This window comes from Apium graveolens, chromosome 11, assembly GCF_009905375.1.
Source record: "Apium graveolens cultivar Ventura chromosome 11, ASM990537v1, whole genome shotgun sequence".
Taxonomy (NCBI): Eukaryota; Viridiplantae; Streptophyta; class Magnoliopsida; order Apiales; family Apiaceae; genus Apium; species Apium graveolens.
This window is the reverse complement of record NC_133657.1, coordinates 32,386,329-32,405,141: the sequence shown is the minus strand read 5'-3', so window position 1 is coordinate 32,405,141 and position 18,813 is coordinate 32,386,329. Positions and strand designations below refer to the sequence as shown.

The 18,813-nt window shown below is 37.0% G+C and overlaps 1 protein-coding gene and 1 long non-coding RNA gene across 2 annotated transcripts; both read left to right on the top strand.

Annotated features, from left to right (window-relative positions):
• Positions 1-5,376: 5,376 nt before the first annotated feature.
• LOC141697769 (uncharacterized) lies at positions 5,377-8,521 on the top strand. Its single transcript, XM_074502313.1, has 7 exons — positions 5,377-5,723; positions 6,238-6,327; positions 6,442-6,522; positions 6,623-6,754; positions 7,045-7,263; positions 7,546-7,638; positions 8,088-8,521. Exons 1-7 carry the CDS (start codon positions 5,472-5,474, stop codon positions 8,247-8,249), a joined length of 1,029 nt encoding a protein of 342 aa, XP_074358414.1. The 5' UTR covers positions 5,377-5,471; the 3' UTR covers positions 8,250-8,521.
• Positions 8,522-9,580: 1,059 nt separating this feature from the next.
• Positions 9,581-10,880, top strand: LOC141695239 (uncharacterized). Its single transcript, XR_012564421.1, has 3 exons — positions 9,581-10,316; positions 10,419-10,681; positions 10,786-10,880. It is a non-coding gene; the product is annotated as an uncharacterized LOC141695239 (long non-coding RNA).
• Positions 10,881-18,813: the final 7,933 nt, after the last annotated feature.

Below are 18,813 nucleotides of genomic sequence, written 5' to 3'. Positions count from 1 at the left end.
ACCCACAGTTGATGACCTTCTAGTTGATCAACTTTTAGGCCTTGCAAACATCCCACAACAGCTGTTCACTACAGACATGACAAATCAAGACTATCAGATAATTATGCTCACTTATAATGAAGATGTTAAGAAGAAAAAACAGAAAATAGTGAATGAAGCTGAGTAGGATGGCATTGTGGATGCTTGACTTTCTAAGGACTTCATATTAGAGATTGATCAGGTCTTGGCAAGATTCATATAGGAATGTGTCACCATTTTGGGGATTAATGCCAAGGTCCTCAATCCACAAGAAGTGTATGATGCAGTCAATGAAGTCTACAAGGCTCAAATCAAAGCTTTTCACCTATTTGGCAAAGCACTACAAATGACTTTGACTGGTCATCAAGATAAGATCAGAAAGATGGTGAGGGAGAAGATGGATCAGATTATTCCTTCACAAGTTCAGATTAAATCAAAATTCCAGACTTTTGCAGAACATATGGCAAGATTTGGTCTCACTTCAGTAGATACAAATGTCAAAAATCTAAGGAAATCTTTTATGGTTTTGCATGAGGTGGTTCAACTGCACATTGCATATTCAAATGACACCAAGCTCAAGTTGAATCAAATTCATCAAAGCAGATATGAGCCTTCAGCACTGTTGATGAAAGGCATAAAGGAAGCTGTGCATGCCACTTTTGGCACCTGTCTCCCTTCAAGCTCTCAACAACCCATCTCAACATCAACAAACTTGCAAATCCAGGCTCTCCAAACTCAAGTCTCCACTCTGCAATCAGCTAATGAGTCCTTGAAAAATCAAGTATCACAACTCTCAGCAATGGTGGAAAGTCAACAGGCTGATATCCAAACCCTGATGGACTCTCACAAGAACCTCCAAATGCAAAATTCAGTGTCTTTGGGAGCCATCATGGGTGCACTCAACTTCCCACTTCCTGCACTTCCAGAAGCTGTAAGGCCTAAAATCCCTACACCTCTCATCTTTCATGTTAACAAGACTAGGGGGAGATAGAGGCTAGGTTATTAAGATAATCTACCCAAGCTATTCAGGCTGCTAAATATCAAGAAGTTGATGTTGGAATGGAGAGGCTTATCAAAGCAGCTAAGGGACCTAGTCTGAGCAGGGAATTTGATGAATTGCTCAAGGCTCTCAGGGCTTCTTTAAACAACAACTTATTTACATACAAGAAGGCCTTGGGCAAGATAATAAATTCTATAAAGGTGATCTTGGTGACAAGGGATAATTTTCAGGAGAGAAGAATTGTGGTCAACATAAATGACTCAGGGGTAGACAGTTGTATACAAGTGTCCCTTAACTATCTCATAACAAGAAGGGCATCTGAGTTGAACATTCTGATAAACACAGTCAACAGAATGATTCATGAAGACACTCTCATGCTAACTGAATTGAAGAAGGCTTAAGTAGCTGCTTTTCCAGAAGCATATTTACAGCCAAACAAGGGAGTAACATACATATGTCCAACCACCAAACATTGTAAACACTTCCAAATTCCTAAGCAATGTGTCATGGCAAACAAAAAGCTGATTATGACTTTAGAGGCAGACTTGAAGACTAAGCAATACAAGACTGTTGAAGATGAAGAAATTATCAAGCTGTTAGGGATATATCTGAGAGATCCTGAAGCCAATTTTCCCAAAACTCAAATTAATAAGGATAACTTGGATGCTGATGAGCAGAAGAAGATGATCAAAAACCTTCTGGCTCAAATCCAAGTCAATCCTCTAAGACAACTAGCAGCAAAGAAGGAGACAAGAAAAGAGATGCCAAGAAGAAAGAAAATGATGAGAAGAAGGGTGAAGAGAGAAGAAGGAAGAAGAAGGAGGATGGTTAAGAACCAAAGAAAAATACCCTACCAATCCAAATCAATCAAACTCAAACCCCTAAGCCAACAAACTTAAACATTCTACCACCTCTACCCTCTAAGCCTAAATTCTTGTACAAATACACTGCTAACACAATACTGAAAATACCTATCACTTCAAGCCAAACTTCTCTAAAGAAAATCTCAAACCTACCTTCTTTTAAGCCACCAATCAAAACCCATTACAAATCAGTTGGAAGAAAGCCAAAAGAACTGCAAGTTACTGAGAGGGCCATCTGGAACTGCTTTAATCAAAAAGATTTTCTACCCTTAAACTGGTGCATCACAGATGATGACTACTTTCAACAATTAGCTGAAAAAATGGTTAAAGTTTGGGTTGTATCATTGAGAGAAGTAAGAATCTACTATCAAGATGGATCCTACACTTTATTTGGCATAAATTTAATGGATATATATTAAACCACAGAAATGAAAAGGGTGATTAGCTTACTAAATGATAAGGATACTGGTACAATAACATGTAGATCTGTATTGGGTGTATGGTTGATAGTAAGGGAAGAAAGAAGAGCAAAAGAGAAGGCTGAAAGAGAGGAGATGGAAAGAAAATATATTGAAGAGATAGAAATGTTTGACCAAAAATCTAAAGAACTCAAGGTAAAGGGGATGAGCCGAATATCAAAAGATGGATACTTTCTAAACATCAAGGTTGACAGATTCTCAAGATTTAAAGTTTGTTACTTGAATGGTTATTCATTAGATGAGTGGCTCAAACTTGTGGAAGCTCTAAGAGGGACTCAAATCATAGAAGAATTGCAAGTACTTGTAGACTTAAAGGACCTCATTAGACAAGAAACTGGCTATGAGAAATTTGTGTGATGAATGTACCTTCAAACTCATGTAATCACTTAATGTATACAAGTTGTACTTCTGTCAATTTTGTATATGATATTTATTGTTCACTGTAACTTGGGGTTAGTCTTGTTACCAGACATGAATTTGTGATAAACAATCTTCTCACAAATTGGGGGAGATTGTTGTGCAAGACATGCATGTACTATAACAAAACTAAGTAAAATTGACAACCCTAAGAATTGGTTCTATAATAATCTAATTTTGTATTTTGTATTATATCACTTGAGTTTGTAAAAATGTCAAATTTTCGACTGAAGTATTTTTCTATAAACAGTCTCAAGTCTAAGAATAAACTCTGGAAGAAGAACAAAAAGATAATGGCTCAGAGATATTATGAAAAAGTTTGGAGTTGAATAAATCTGTTTTAGGAAAAATATTCTAAATCAAGATATCTACAAATCACCTCTGTTATAGAATTCGGTCGATTTTTCAAAAATCGCCGATAAATCGCTCAAAAATCGGTCAAAAATATTTGTCTGATTTGACCGATTTCCGATAAATCGCCGACTAATCATCTGATTTTTTAAAAATCGTCCGATAAATTATAAATCGGTACCTCAACCGAATAGTTCCGATTTCCGAAATCTGTAACACTGTAAATCACAGATCAAGTCATATAGAGAAGTCATCCGAGAACTCCAGAATGACTTATCGAGAAGTCTAAAACAGCTTATAGAGAAGTCTCAGAGATGTCGACAAGTCAAATGAAGACATGAAGATTGGAGATATCGACAAGTCAAATTATCATTAGAGATCTCAAAGATATCGACAAGTCAAAATGCCTATAGAGATCTCAGAGATATCGACAAGTCATTTCTGTATTAGAGAACTCAGAGATATCGACAAGTTAAAATGAAGATATGAAGATTGGAGATATTGACAAGTCAATTCTCTCATTAGAGATCTCAGATATATCGACAAGTTAAAATACTTATAGAGATCTTAGAGATATCGATAAATGATTTCTACATGTAGAAGTTGGGAGACTTCGACAAGCCAATTTCACTTATAGAGAACTCGGAGACCTCAGAGACCTCGGCAAGTCAAAGCACTTATAGAGAACTAAGAGATCTCGATAAGCCATTATACTTATCGAGATGTCAGTTCTCTAAACAACAAACTGGAGATCTCGATAAGAAACTTAAGTACAGAATGCAGACAAGTTAAATATTCAAGATTATCAATCAACAAACGATCTAATCAGTTAGATTGAAAAGTCTACAAAACCAACTTGAAGAGTGCATGATCAAATGCCAAGATTAACTGACAAAGAAAAGTCACAGATTCACAGGATTTACAAAGATACACTAAGCCAGAAATGAAAAACTTTAGAGATAATTTAAAGTAGGGTTTAGTACATTTTATTGCATGATGTGTAAACCTGTGTTTACTAATCTATAAAGTAAACGCGGGTCCATTGCTTTTAAATTATATCAAACAGATCTAAAATTTCTTGTAACTCTCTTAAGGAAGAAGCTGAGTTCTTTTTTTACAAAGAACTCAGAATTTGTAGCAAGACACTAGCTTAATTTTAATATAAAATTAAGTGAATTTTGAAATATTGTGGACATTGTTTTATTTCAATTAACATAATATAGTTACATTTTTAATCTGTTTTGTTAACCAAACAACTAAAATTTAATTTTTTTAAAAATATTCAAAATACTTTCACACCCTCTGTGTTATATTCATTACCTAACAAGCCATTTGAATAATTTACGCGTTCACGTGTACAACTTGACCCCGCCCTGCGGGTGCTGTCAGGGTAGAAATGCACAAAAGGGCCATCGGGCCGGGTTTTGACCGGGCCTTAAAAAGCCCGGGCTTTGATCGAGCCGAGCTTTTCGGGTTTTGACTTTGACCGGGCCGGGCTTTCCGAAAATGTCAAAGCCCGTTTGGCCCCTCGAGGCGAGCCTAACCGGGCTTTTTTTCGGGCCGGATCGGATCGGGCCGGGGTTTTTTCTAATTTAAATCAGATCGAATATTTTACGAAAATATTACTTCGTTGAAAACATTACTTCGTTGAAAACATTTAAGTTCGGAAAAAAATAAACATGTTTATAAAATAATATGTTTTATCATTGTTATGATAACAATGATATCCAAATATATATAGTGTACTTGTTATATTTTTTTCATTATTTATGCAACGAAGTATATAAATAATATTATTAATCACAAATATGTTAATATATATGTGTTTAAAGTATTATTTATATTTATAGTAAATATGAATTTATAAATATATAAGAAAATATATTAAAATAATCAGATTATAACCGGACTTTTTCGGGTTTTTTATCGGGCCGGCCGGGCCGAAGCCCGGGTTTTTAACCGGGTCGGGCCGGATTTTACCTAAAAATATAGGGTCCGTCGAGGCCCGAAGCTCGGGCCGGAACCGAGCCAGACTTGACCGGGTTTTGACCGGATCGAGCCGGGCCAGATTTTCGGGCCCGGACTTTTTGTGCATCCATATCTCATAGTACACAGCCCCATGTAAACGCCAACCGGTCCCGACTTACAAATACAACAATTGGTTGATGAATCCACACCGTTGAATTCGACGGATGTGTAATTAATGGGGCCCAGCCAAGATAACCCCCTGCACCCACACTCACTCAAACAAATCTCTCCCGGCCATCATCGGTTAATGGACGAATGATGATAAAACATAATTCTAGGGTTTTTTTACAGAGAGCCCCAAACTAACATATTCAAATGTATTCTGTAACCTTAAAACCCTCGGTCGTCTGCTCACATTCTTCGAGATTGTTGGTCCAATCGTTTCCAAACAATAATTTCATCTCAAATAGTAATTTTTATGTTAAATTTCCTGTAAGAAAATTTCACAGAGGGTCCACTTTAATTCTCAAAGCTCAATCATCAGACAACAACAACGACAACAACGACGACAACAACAACAACAATAACAATGCTTCTAGTGATTCTAAACCCCCTAATGGAACTCTGGTAAGCTGTTATGTATGTATGTTTCTTATGATTTTTTGTGTCTATTGCTTTTTGTATTGCCGTCGATTTTGTGTTTGAATTGTATATGTGTTGGCAAATTTTTAGAATTTTTTAGAGGTTTTTAAACTGATACCGAAATTTAGGTGCTTTAGTATTGTTACAGTTATTATTGTTTGCCTGCGTTGATTATCTAGTGTTATTGTTAAGTGGTTGTCTTGTCTCCGAGTTGAAGAAAAGTGTGAAGAAATTGTACTAATTACAATGATTAGAAAAGACCGCTTAATGCACAAATCTATAGTAGATTGTAGATGCTGCACGTCACTTGAGAATGGCTTTTTGCGCTGTTGTGCTTTTTCCTGATTAGCTTTGTCAGCCTCTTTTTAATCCCTTTCGGTAATTAGGGGATGTAAAAAAACTATATTCCTGTGCTAGCTCAAACTGTAAATTTGGTTTGCATAGTTGGAGTTAATATCAGCTTAACCCATGGTTCTGATATTTTTGTTTGGACCCCTAGCAAAAAAGCCGGAAGGAAATTCTATTGGAGTACGTTAAAAATGTACAGCCTGAATTCATGGAGATGTTTGTTAAAAGAGCTCCACAACAGGTATCTTATATTGTTTTTAGTTATTACTGTATTTTTCTAGACATTTTTATCCATTTAAATATGAAGTGGCTCGTGTAAAGCTCAACCAAATTTGTTTGTCTTGTATTTCTGTAGGTAGTTGAGGCTATGCGTCAAACAGTAACAAATATGATTGGGACACTACCCCCACAGTTCTTTGCAGTTACAGTAACAACCGTAAGTATATAAAGATGCTGAAATACTTTACTAACCAAACCTGAATGGTTTTACAATTTTGGCGCTTGGCTTTAACTAGAATCTACTGGCACTTGTATAGGTTGCTGAAAATCTTGCGCAGCTCATGTACAGTGTCTTAATGACCGGGTATATGTTCAGGAATGCTCAGTACAGGCTTGAATTGCAGCACAGTTTAGAACAAGTTGCTCTTCCTGATACACAAGAAAAGAAGGCAAGTGCATTATGTTCTTTTTTTATAATTTCCTTGGCTGGTTTTTGAAAGTAACAGATCATGGGTTGCATGTCGAGAATGAGTATTTTTTATGCTAGTCATTACTCCCGTATGTTGTCTACTAGTTTCAATGTCTTTGAACTAAATTGAGTTGCTTTGCCTACATCTGAAGCTACCTTGCAATAATTAATATTGCTAACAATCTACTAAAAAGCACACTTACACCTACTTAATCCAATTGCTATAAATTCATTTTCCACGGTTTGTTAACTAATATCAGTACTTCACAGGATGTGCCAGATTATGCACCAGGTACACAGAAAAAGGTTTCGGGTGAAGTCATTAAATGGAATAATGTTTCTGGTCCTGAGACAATAGATGCTGCAAAGTATATTGAGTTGCTGGAAGCAGAAATTGAGGAACTTAACCGACAAGTAGGAAGGAAGTCTGCTAATGGACAGAATGAATTGTTGGAATATCTTAAGTCGCTAGAGCCCCAAAATCTGAAGGTTAGGAGCTGACGATTCCGGGTGTTTCGAAATATGGTTGCTAACCCAATATTTTTTTGTTATAAGTTTCTGCTGCAGGTGCACTATGATTGTATATTATTAAATTTGATAAATGTGAAATTTTAGCTTTTGTTCTACCGTACTTTTGGGCTGAGAAATTTAATCATTTCAATTTACTTCCGAACGGATATGATATGAATTATTAAAGAACCCTGATGCCGGTCTTTTAAGCATTAACTTTCATTTTTCCCACAAAAAGCAAATATATTTATCATATTTCAGGACTTGACAAGTACTGCTGGAGAAGATGTTGTTCTGGCAATGAACACGTTCATCAAGCGCCTCTTGGCTGTGTCTGATCCTGATAAGATGAAGGTCCGTTGTCAACTTCATCGTATGTATTTCCATAAAAAAGTGACTTGTAATTGATGATTGGTGTGATATATTCTTTGACCCTATCTTCAAGCTCTTTACTATGGAATTTCTCTTTCTGCGCGGCCAGTCACAAACAAGAAAAGAATGAACCTTGCTACTACATTAGCATTGTTGCATGGTTAAAATTATGGCGGCAGTTTGGTTTCGCATGTTCTATATATGAAATAAAGATGCATACAGAGCAATTAATATTCTATAATTAGGGTTTAAAATTTAACAATTTTCATATTCAGGGTAGCTGAACACGGGTATGTCACCTTTTCTGCTAATTGTGGGCTAGAATTTTTCTTGACTTTATTGTACGATAAGTAAATATTATGATTGTTAATCTACCCTGTTAAAACTAATGGAAACTGAAGGACTATGTTTGGCCTTTTATATTTTTACAGACTAGTGTAACAGAGACGACTGCACCAGAACTTGCGAAACTGCTTTACTGGCTGATGGTGGTAGGATATGGTATTCGCAATATCGAGGTTCGTTTTGACATGGAACGTGTACTTGGAACTCCACCAAAATTTGCAGAGTTGCCTCCTGGAGAAAATCTATAGTGTTTATTCTGAAATGGAGATATTGGCACCATGGGGGAACTTTAATTAGAAAGAAAAACAATGAGCAAAAGAAAGATAGCATTGCCGTGTACTTCTCTTCAGATTTTTCCAAAGGGTGTACGCAGGGCTTGGATGAACTAGAGATCATTAGCAGAAAGCATTTAGACTGTAGTTGGGAACATTTTATGCATCTTAGTTGCTCATTCTTTTTAAGCATATACTACAATGGACAATTAATTGCCATAAATTTTTTAACATACACTGTCACCAGATCCCCAAAATCTATCCCGGTATTATTCTATAGTGTGGCGGAGAACCGCACATTTTAATCTGGCATTCACCTGGCAGCATGATCTTTTTTGCATTAAAATTAAGCATCTTTTGAGTTCTTTTTTTGACATATCTCTAGTCTCTGATTATGTTTTCTTTCCACAACTTCTAAGCACGGTCTGGGTGCAGCTAGGAGGTGCTATGCATAAATGCTTTGCTTTAGGAAAACAAATAGATTCCTCCTTTCTACAATCATGCCTGAACCTTTTCCAAGAATCCTGCTTGAACCTGTGGGCAGGTTGAGTAGCAACTGGTTTGGGTGAGATTACACCTGGTAGACTATTCTGATGGAGATTCCTTTTCTGAGGGTGATACAGGTACTGAAAGACTGCGCTTTCCCCTCTCTTTAATTAGTAAGAGCAACTCCAAAAGTATCTTAGTGGGTTCCTTATATATATTATAAAATAATAAGTTTTAGTGGTTTAAGATATTTTTTTATATTTCAACTCCAATAATGATCGTTATACACATTCCTTATTACTAGGGATTTTTTGCCCGCGCTACGCGCACTACAAATTTCTTCAATTTTGATTTTTTTTCTCGAAGTTTGTAATTTTTATAACATAAACGGTTATCTTCTAGTTTTATTTAATTTATTTATTAAAGTTATTTAGGTTCCGTTTATTTTGAAATATAAAATTGATATTATAGTTTAACGTTAAATCTCAGTATGTTATTTTAGTTTTCTTTCTCTCACATTTTAACCAATTAAAAGTCTCTTAACTCTTTTTTTAACATTTATATTTTACGTTTTTAGTAGTCAATATTTTAATAATATGTACAACAAAACTGAGTAAATATTTTTTTTAATTAATTACTTTTTAAAAAATCCAGTAAATATTACATAACATACAATTTATTGTAATATTTTATTTTAAAATCAAAATAATACAAAAACCCACTTATATTAAAACATAATATATAACACTATTTTGTAAAAATCATTTTTTTAAAAATTTTAAAAGGAGAAAATATCAAAATAATTAAAAAACTCAAACAATCCTAATAAGTTGACTTTGGGATATGTTAAACTCCTGTCTTAAAAGAAGTCTACATAAAATTAAAGTCATGTCTTAAAAGAAGCCCAGATAAGAAAACTACGGTGACTTTGGAATTCTCAACTTCTTCAAGCAAAAAGTAACTTATTTTCACCAAGGAGACAACACTCTCACTAGAATCAAACTCTTTCTCTCCAATGGAGGTATGAATCGATTCTTTGTCTATGGTGTATATTTTACAGCGCTAATTTATATAGTGTCAAATTTATGTTTATTTTTAAATGTATTTGATTTAATGGTACTTGATCAGAGAGTGCCCGCGGATTTTAAAAGTTTTTGTGGTGGAAGAATTCCAACTGGCTTGAATATATATTGTAAAACACATAAATGGCGTGCTCGATATGATTCAGAAATCGGAAAAATATGTGGTCTTGCTCGCTTTATGGAGTTTTATGGAATTACGATATATAATCTTGTTTTATTTGATTATCATGGAAATGGGGTCTTTAATGTCAAGATATATAAGGAAGCGGCAATTGAGATAAACTACTCGACGATAGAACCAAATGAGTGGATGTTAAATAAACCGGAATGGAAAGACGAAGAATTCATGGTTTTCTATGGAAACATTCAGTTTCAGAAATCTGTCACTATGTTATATGATGGTTTCTTGAACAAAACTGAAGCTTACCGCATTAGCGTAAATAGTGCAGACTTGCACGGTGATGGGATTGATTTGGTAAGATTTATTTGCAATTGTTTTCCATATCAGGTCACATTCATACTTTAATACCAATATGTATATGCTGGATACCTGAACAAATTTTTGCATATATGACAGACAATGAAGTCAGAAACAGAGAATTTCTACAAAAACTTCAAACATGGAAACTCTGTAAGTCTGAGGTTCACCACTAAGGAATGGAAATGTGAGGTGGAGAGGGTTGGAGGCCATTGCAGATTTGGGAAAGCCTGGTCTGATTTTGTATCAGACAATTGATGATTCTATAGTGATGTACATGATGCATAATGATATAGAAAATATGAACAATGTGAATGTTTGCATCTATAGACATGATGTTTATGAGAAAGATCTTGATAGAGGTAATGTGATAAATTAACTACTTTAAATTCTATATTTAAATTGATTCAATTACGGATATTCTACAATATTACAAACTTATAAATTATTTTATTTATTGTGGCAGGAAACTTGTTTGCGCCAAAATCATTTCTGAAAATCGTCTCTAAAGATACTCTGGCATGTGGAGGTTTTGTAATTATTGTTGTGTATTGATAGGATGAAAAATTAATTGTTATTCATAAATGATGTATAGCTGTATTGTTAGATGAATATGGACTACATAGTGGTTAAAAAGATATTTAGCGAGAATGCTTAGTAATCATGCATAGTAATATGTCAACAAATAATAATTGATCTCATTTAAATTAATAATTAAGCATATGTATTATTGATCTTGTTAATCATATAATTTATAATTAAAAAACAAACTTAATACAAATAGATATAACACGGGCTATATAAAATAGTAAAATTAAGATAACAAAATTACGTGAACTAATCATATAATTTTTCTTTTAAATAACCAAAACTAATGCAAAACCCTTGATTTATATTTAAAAAATAGCTAACTGCTAATAAATATGTTTTCTACAAAAATAAAAATTAAAACAAATGATTACTTAAGTTGAAAATATAATTTTTTTAAAAATTAAACAAAAACCATATACACACCAGAATAACAATTATACCTTAGATTAATAATAAGTAAGATTCAGTTTCTCTGCATTGGAGGACCTGATTTTTTTTACAATTAATCGGTTAAATACGTTTAATCCCAACTTAACCGAAAATATAAAATTGTAAGGAATTTATTTTTTAAAAAATAGATGATTAAAAATTTATAAGACTAATTTTAAAAACATAATTGTTGCAAATAATACTTGAAGCTTATCAACCTCATTAAAAAATAATATTTTAAAAATATTATGTTAAAATATACTAAAGCTATAATGTGCTTTGTTTATACTACTATCCTTATTATTGCAACAGTATACCTCTACCGAATTTAGAGATTTTAAGTTATGATAAAATGACAATTGTAAAAACTTTATAATTTAATAAACTTTAAATGTAATGAAGATATATTTATAAAAAAAATTATCTTAAAATAAAATAAAATTGTATGAATTGAAAAAGATTTAATAACTGTACATATTTTAGTTATTCTTAATACTTAACAGTTTATGGACTAAACATTTATATTAAAAAAGAATAATAATTATTTTATTATACAATTTACTTTCTATTAAAATATTTATTCTTCATTTACAAATTACTTCACCTTAATTACTTAAATATAGTATTTTTAGGAAAATAAAACCATTTTTTACGATTAACTAAATAATTTACCATTCTTTAAAATTTGAAAGTATTTTGATGTGTATTGATATATGTTGTGCTTGTAAATGTATAAACAAATTCTATTCAACTTCATAATTTAAGGCTAATAAAAATATAAAGGCGGTTTATATATTTAAAATCTGTACCTACTAAACTAACAATAATATCATATTTATGAGGAAATACGCTATTAAAAATATAGTAAACTTGAATTTCTACCGGTATAAAGAATTTTTTCGACTTCTTTTATTAGTTTTAATCAACATGATTCACTGTATAATAAGAACAACATGATTCACCCAATGTTGAGTTTGCAGCTTATATACTGGAATTTGCAGCCTTAGCACCCTTTAAAGCTAATAAGTGGATAAAACAACTTGTTTGTCAATGTTGTAGATAATCTTTCTTCCTGGAAACAGAAAGTTATATATTTGATGCCTCTTCGAAGAAATACAAGCTGGGTTAATTAAGGGTATTTGATAGGGATAAATAAATTATGATAGAATAATTAAATACTGCAAGGTATGGGCTGCTAGGCCCAATAAGAAGATATATGACATTCAGACCAGAAAGGTTAACATGCTGATCAGGCCTGATGGACCAGATCAGGCCTGATGAAACAAAGAAGGCCCAAAAACCCTGATTATTAATTAATTTCGTAATTAATTAATAAGGGAAAAATCAGCTATTGAGAAGAGTCCCGATAAGGATATAAATCCTTACAGATTAGCCTCAAGGGGACCTAAAAGGATAAGGAATCAGTTTCCTACTATCTAGGACTCCAAAGTCCATTCTGATTATGAGACTTGCCCACCAAGTCTCCTATACCAAGTCCAATTCAAGGACTCCCAACATCTATATAAGGGGCCTCACCCCACACATCAGAACTACGTTTTTTGACTTGATCCTTGGCAATCAGCAAGGTACGTAGGCATCTTTTTAAGGCAGATTGAGTCACGAAACACAAGAGCAGTCAAATCGAGCCTCGAAGCTCACATTCCTTAGTATTAAATACAACAATTATATATATTAGTTTTAATACCATAACATTTGGTGCCGTCTGTGGGAAAGCACAACAACAACCATGGCGAGAACACGGAGAACAATTAGAGCTCTAGAGGAAGGAACACCATCAGAGACAACCCAGGTGATTTCATCAACCGTGGAGATTCCTCCCCATTCAACTTATTCATCTACTCAGGGGGAAGCCCAGATAGGGGCAACTCAACCTCAGCCACAAGGGACAACTCCCCCGACTATTCAAGGTACAAATCCTCAAGTTCAACAAGTACATATACCTGTGAATTCTCGACCCGTCGGGTATGAATATTCAACTATTGTTACTACTAACCCCCCTTATGGGATGCCCCTTCACCCTGAGGTTGGAGGAAGTGGATATGCTGGGCGAAGCGAAGCACGAGGGCAGTCGCCCTCCTATATACGAGGTTTGGCTCCTATCCCTGAGGATCGGGAATTTTCTGGTCCTTACACTGAGAGAGACTCTGAATCTTCGGATGATGAAGTGGCCCCGAGAAGGAGGTGTCCTGGAAAAGAGCCAATGGTCGATGGAAGGCAACGCCCTCTAAGCACCCCAGGGGCGAATCCCCAAGAAGTGCAGGAAAGGATCAGGGCTCATGAGGTTGAAATTCAAAGGCTGAGGCGTGATTTGGAGGCTCACCAGACCACCAGACCCCAGATACCTCCTAGGGGGAGAAATCTTCCTCCTGTCATAGACCTGGATGGTCCGGTACGAAGAAGGGCTGTTGTCCCAAGAACTGATCTAAGCAATCTCCTTCCCCTTGGAGATCCTGATGATCCAACTCCACCCTTCACAGAAGAGATAATGAATGCCCATATCTCAAGGAAATTCAAGATGCCCACTATCAAAGCCTATGATGGTACGGGAGATCCCGCTAATCATGTTAGGACATTCTCTAATGCACTGCTGCTGCAACCCGTGAATGATGCTATAAAGTGTCGGGCCTTCCCTCAAACCCTGTCGGGTATGGCTCAAAGATGGTACAGTCGCCTGCCCCCAAACTCTATTAGATCATTCAGAGAATTAAGTCAGGCTTTTATTAAGCAATTCATCAGTGGAAGAGTCCATGAGAAAAGTTCAGCATCTCTTATGAGTCTTGTGCAGGGAGCTAAGGAATCCTTGAGAGATTACCTGAATCGTTTCACAAATGAGGCTTTAAAAGTCCCGGACCTTGATGATAAGGTAGCCATGATAGCACTGCAACAAGGAACTAGGGACGAGTTTGTTAAGATGTCCTTGGCCAAACGTCCCCCTGAAAGCATGTTGCAGCTCCAAGAGAGGGCAGGGAAGTATATCAAGGTTGAAGAAAGTATGAGGAAGACCGTAGTAAGTAATGAGCCCACTGGAGGCAAGAAGCGGAAAACTGATTTAGAATATATTGCAAAGGAAAAATATCCTAGAACCGAACAAAACCCTGATTCAACCCCCAAGAAGGGAGGACCTGGGCAAAAGTTCACTGAATACGCTAAGCTGAATGCTCCTAGAAGTCAGATTTTGATGGAGATTGAGAAAGATAGAGATGTTCGCTGGCCTAAGCCCTTGAAGGCTGATCCCGCCAAGCTAGATAAGAGTAAGTATTGCAGGTTTCACAAGGATGTTGGCCATGACACCGATGAGTGTAGGCAATTGAAAGATGAAATTGAGTTTTTGATTCGAAAAGGAAGATTGAACAAGTATACTGGAGATGGAGGGGACAGAAACAATAATGGAAGGAAGAACTTTGAAGATCGTAGGAGGGACCAAGACGATCAGGGGCGGAATCCCCAACCTAGAGGGCCGGTTATAAATGCAATTTTTGGAGGACCGCGACGCCCTCGAGGACCTGTGATAAACACGATCTTTGGAGGTCCAACTGCTACTGGATTGTCCAAAAATTCCAGAAAGGCATATACTAGGGAGGTTATGCATATTGTTGGAGAAGCCCTGAAGAGGGCCAGGACAGAAGTAACATTGGCTTTTGATGATTCCGACCTAGAGGGTGTGAAGTTTCCCCATGACGACCCGCTGGTCATAACACCGATAATAGGAAATAGCCCGGTTAAGAGGGTCCTTGTGGATAATGGTGCTTCTGTGGATATCTTGCTCCACGACACCTTTCTAAGGATGGGGTATAATGACTCCCAGTTGACACCAACCGACATGCCGATATATGGATTTGCTGGAGTAGAATGTCCTGTGGAAGGGATAATCAAATTGCCGACCACCATAGGTACGGAACCAAGGCAAGCAACGCAGATGCTGGATTTCGTGGTGGTAAAGGCTAGTTCAACTTATAATGATATCATGGGGAGAACAGGGATACATGCCTTCAAGGCAGTCCCCTCTTCCTACCATTCAGTTATGAAGTTTCCCACCCGAAACGGGATTGGAGAAGAGAGAGGAGATCAAAAAATGGCTAGAAGCTGTTATGTGGCCTCTTTGAGGGCAGATGGAGTCGGGGGGCAGGTTCTTCCTATTGAAGATATGGATGTTCGAGAAAATGATGAGAATAGATGAAGGCCAGCAGAAGAATTGGTTTCGGTTCCTTTAGACCCCGAGAATCCTGAGAGGATGACTTTCATTGGAGCCACATTAGAGGAGCCCCTTAGAGGGAAGTTAGTGAAATTTTTGCAAGAAAATAGTGATGTGTTTGCATGGTCAGCAGCTGATATGCCAGGCATAGACCCGGAGTTAATTACTCACAAGCTAAACGTGGATCCAAGCCGGAAGACAGTCAAACAAAAGAAAAGAAATTTTGCCGCGGAAAGACAAGAGGCTATAAAACAGGAAGTAGAAAAGCTCTTAGAGGCTGGTTTCATTGAGGAGATCCAATTTCCGGAGTGGTTAGCAAATCCTGTAATGGTAAGGAAGGTTAATGGAAAGTGGAGGATATGTATAGACTTAACTGATCTGAATGATGCATGCCCTAAAGACTGTTTTCCGCTGCCAATAATTGATACTTTGATTGATGCCACTGCTGGACATGAGATGCTGAGTTTCATGGATGGATTTAGCGGATATAACCAGATCAAAATGCATAAGAATGACATTCCAAAGGTATTATTCATCACTGACTTTGGTGTTTATTGTTATCTTGTTATGGCGTTTGGTCTCAAGAATGCAGGAGCCACCTATCAAAGGTTGGTAAACAAAATTTTTAAAGATCTTATTGGCAAGACTATGGAAGTCTATGTTGATGACATGTTAGTCAAGAGTCTAGTAAAGACTGATCATATAACCCATTTGAGGGAAGCTTTTGAGGTCCTAAGGTACCACAAGATGATGTTGAATCCTACGAAGTGTGCTTTCGGAGTAGGATCTGGAAAATTCTTGGGATTGATGGTCTCAAGGAGGGGAATTGAGGCTAACCCCGATAAAATAAAGGCGATCCTGGACATGGAACCACCAAAAACTGTCAAGGATATTCAGAAGCTCACAGGAAGGGTTGCTGCGCTAGGACGATTCATCTCCAAGTCAGGAGACAAGTGCTTGTCATTCTTCAAGTCACTAAAGAACATCAAAGACTTTGTATGGAGTGAGGAAAACCAGAAGGTATTTGAAGAGTTAAAGAAGTATATGGCCCAGGCCCCGTTGTTGGCCAAGCCAGTTCTGAGTGAAGTTTTATTCTTGTACTTGGCTGTTTCAGAGAGCGCCTTGAGCGCGGTGTTGGTTAAAGAGGAACTGAAAGTCCAGAAACCCATATACTATGCCAGTAAAATTTTGCATGGTGCTGAGTTGAATTATTCAGCTATTGAGAAATTCGCTTTAGCCTTGGTAATGGCTTCAAGAAAGCCGCGTCCTTATTTTCAGGCTCACCAGATTGAGGTACTAACAAATCAGCCCCTGAGAAATATCATTCACAGTCCCAAGGCAAGTGGGAGATTGATTAAGTGGGCAATAGAGCTGGGAGAGTTCGATCTCAAGTATAAGCCACGTACGGCAATAAAAGCCCATGCACTAGCTGACTTCGTGGTGGAATGTACCATACCCAACCAAGAAGTCGGGGGGCAGGAAGATGCCATACCTCAAGACAAGGGAGTCGATAATGGGGGCAAAGAGAAGGATGATAAAGAATATTGGGTTCTCTATTTTGATGGAGCATCAAAAACGAACTCCAGTGGAGCAGGATTGGTTTTGCAAAGCCCTGATGGGTTCTTAATTGAGTATGCTATAAAGCTAGACTTTCCAACCACAAACAATGAGGCAGAATATGAAGCCCTGATAGCTGGCCTTGGCCTAGCTGGAACACTTAGAGTCAAAAACTTAAAGGTCCGTGGAGACACGAAGCATAGATGTTAAGCTTGTGGCTCCCATAGGCCTGGGGACGTCATGGATTGATCCCATCAAGGCTCACATTCAGACCGGTTGGTTGCCAAGCGATGCAACTGAAGCACGGAAGTTAACTATTCGAGCACTAAGGTACTCTTTGATAGATGGGATTCTGTATAAAAGATCTTTCGTGGTTCCTTACTTAAGGTGTCTCTGGCCCGATGAGGCACGCTTGGCTCTTGAGGAAGTGCATGAAGGTATTTGTAGGCAACACTTGGGGGGCAGGGCCTTGGCTCATAAGATAACCCGTTTAGGCTTCTATTGGCCAGAAATGATGGCTGATGCCAAAGAATATGTGAAGAAGTGTGATCGCTGTCAGAAGCATGCACCAGTTGTTAGACAACCCCCCGAGATGCTGACCTCTATCAACTCGCCTAATCCCTTTGCTATGTGGGGGATGGATATTCTAGGGTCTTTCCCTATGGCCACGACACAAAGGAAGTTTCTGATTGTAGCCATTGATTATTTCACTAAGTGGATTGAAGCCAAGCCCTTGGCCAAAATCACAACTAAGCAGGTTGCACAATTCCTGTGGGAAAACATTATGTGCCGATATGGAATTCCCCGTATCCTCGTCACTGACAATGGAACACAATTCAACAATGAGGAATTCAAGAAGTATTGTGAAGAAAATGAAATTGAGTTACGGTTCACCTCTGTGGCTCACCCGCAAGCCAATGGGCAAGCGAAGGTAGCAAATCGGATAATACTGGATGGACTAAAGAAGAGGATCGAGAAGTCAAGAAATAATTGGGTGGATGAAATACTTCCAATATTATGGGCCTACAGGACTACCTGTAGAGTCACGACAGGAGCAACTCCCTTCATGTTGGCATATGGGGCAGAAGCAGTTGTTCCAGTAGAGATATCACATTCCTCTCCAAGGATTCAGGCTTTCAATGCAGAAGAAAATGAAGAAGGGCAGAGGTTAGCCCTGGATTTAATCGATGAAGTGCGAGATAAGGCACATGCAAAGATAGTAGAATATCATAAAAAGGCTTCATTCTACTACAACCTAAGGGTTAAAGAGAGGTTTTTCAAACAAGGTGACCTAGTCTTGAGAAAGATAGAAGCTTCTGGTGTCGGACAAAAAGGAAAGCTTACCCCGAATTGGGAAGGGCCGTACAAAGTCAAGAGCGTTCAGGGTAGAGGAACCTACAAACTGGAAACTATGGATGGTTTTGAAGTCCTGAGAACCTGGCATGCACAAAACCTGAAGGTTTACTATGTGTAAGATAGTCGAAGTACGATTCTTGCTTGTCATTATGACAAGCAGGTTTAAAAGCACCTTGAAGCTTTACTTGCGTAGGACTTTATATTCTATTAGAGTTTACATTGTCAAGTTATTATTGATTAGGGTCGAACCCATGCTATGTAAGGTTTTGGAAAACCAGACTTCGTATTAAAGAGTTTGAAATTATTTCAATCTAAGGATGCTTAAAGTTTAAGTGCATATTAAGTATT

Bases quoted from the DNA above. Each gene is read 5' to 3' on its own strand.
- LOC141697769 (XM_074502313.1), top strand. From the start codon at position 5,472: ATGTATTCTGTAACCTTAAAACCCTCGGTCGTCTGCTCACATTCTTCG. The intron at 6,328-6,441 runs GTATCTTATATT...GTATTTCTGTAG, and splicing joins TTAAAAGAGCTCCACAACAG to GTAGTTGAGGCTATGCGTCA. The intron at 6,523-6,622 runs GTAAGTATATAA...GCACTTGTATAG, and splicing joins TTGCAGTTACAGTAACAACC to GTTGCTGAAAATCTTGCGCA.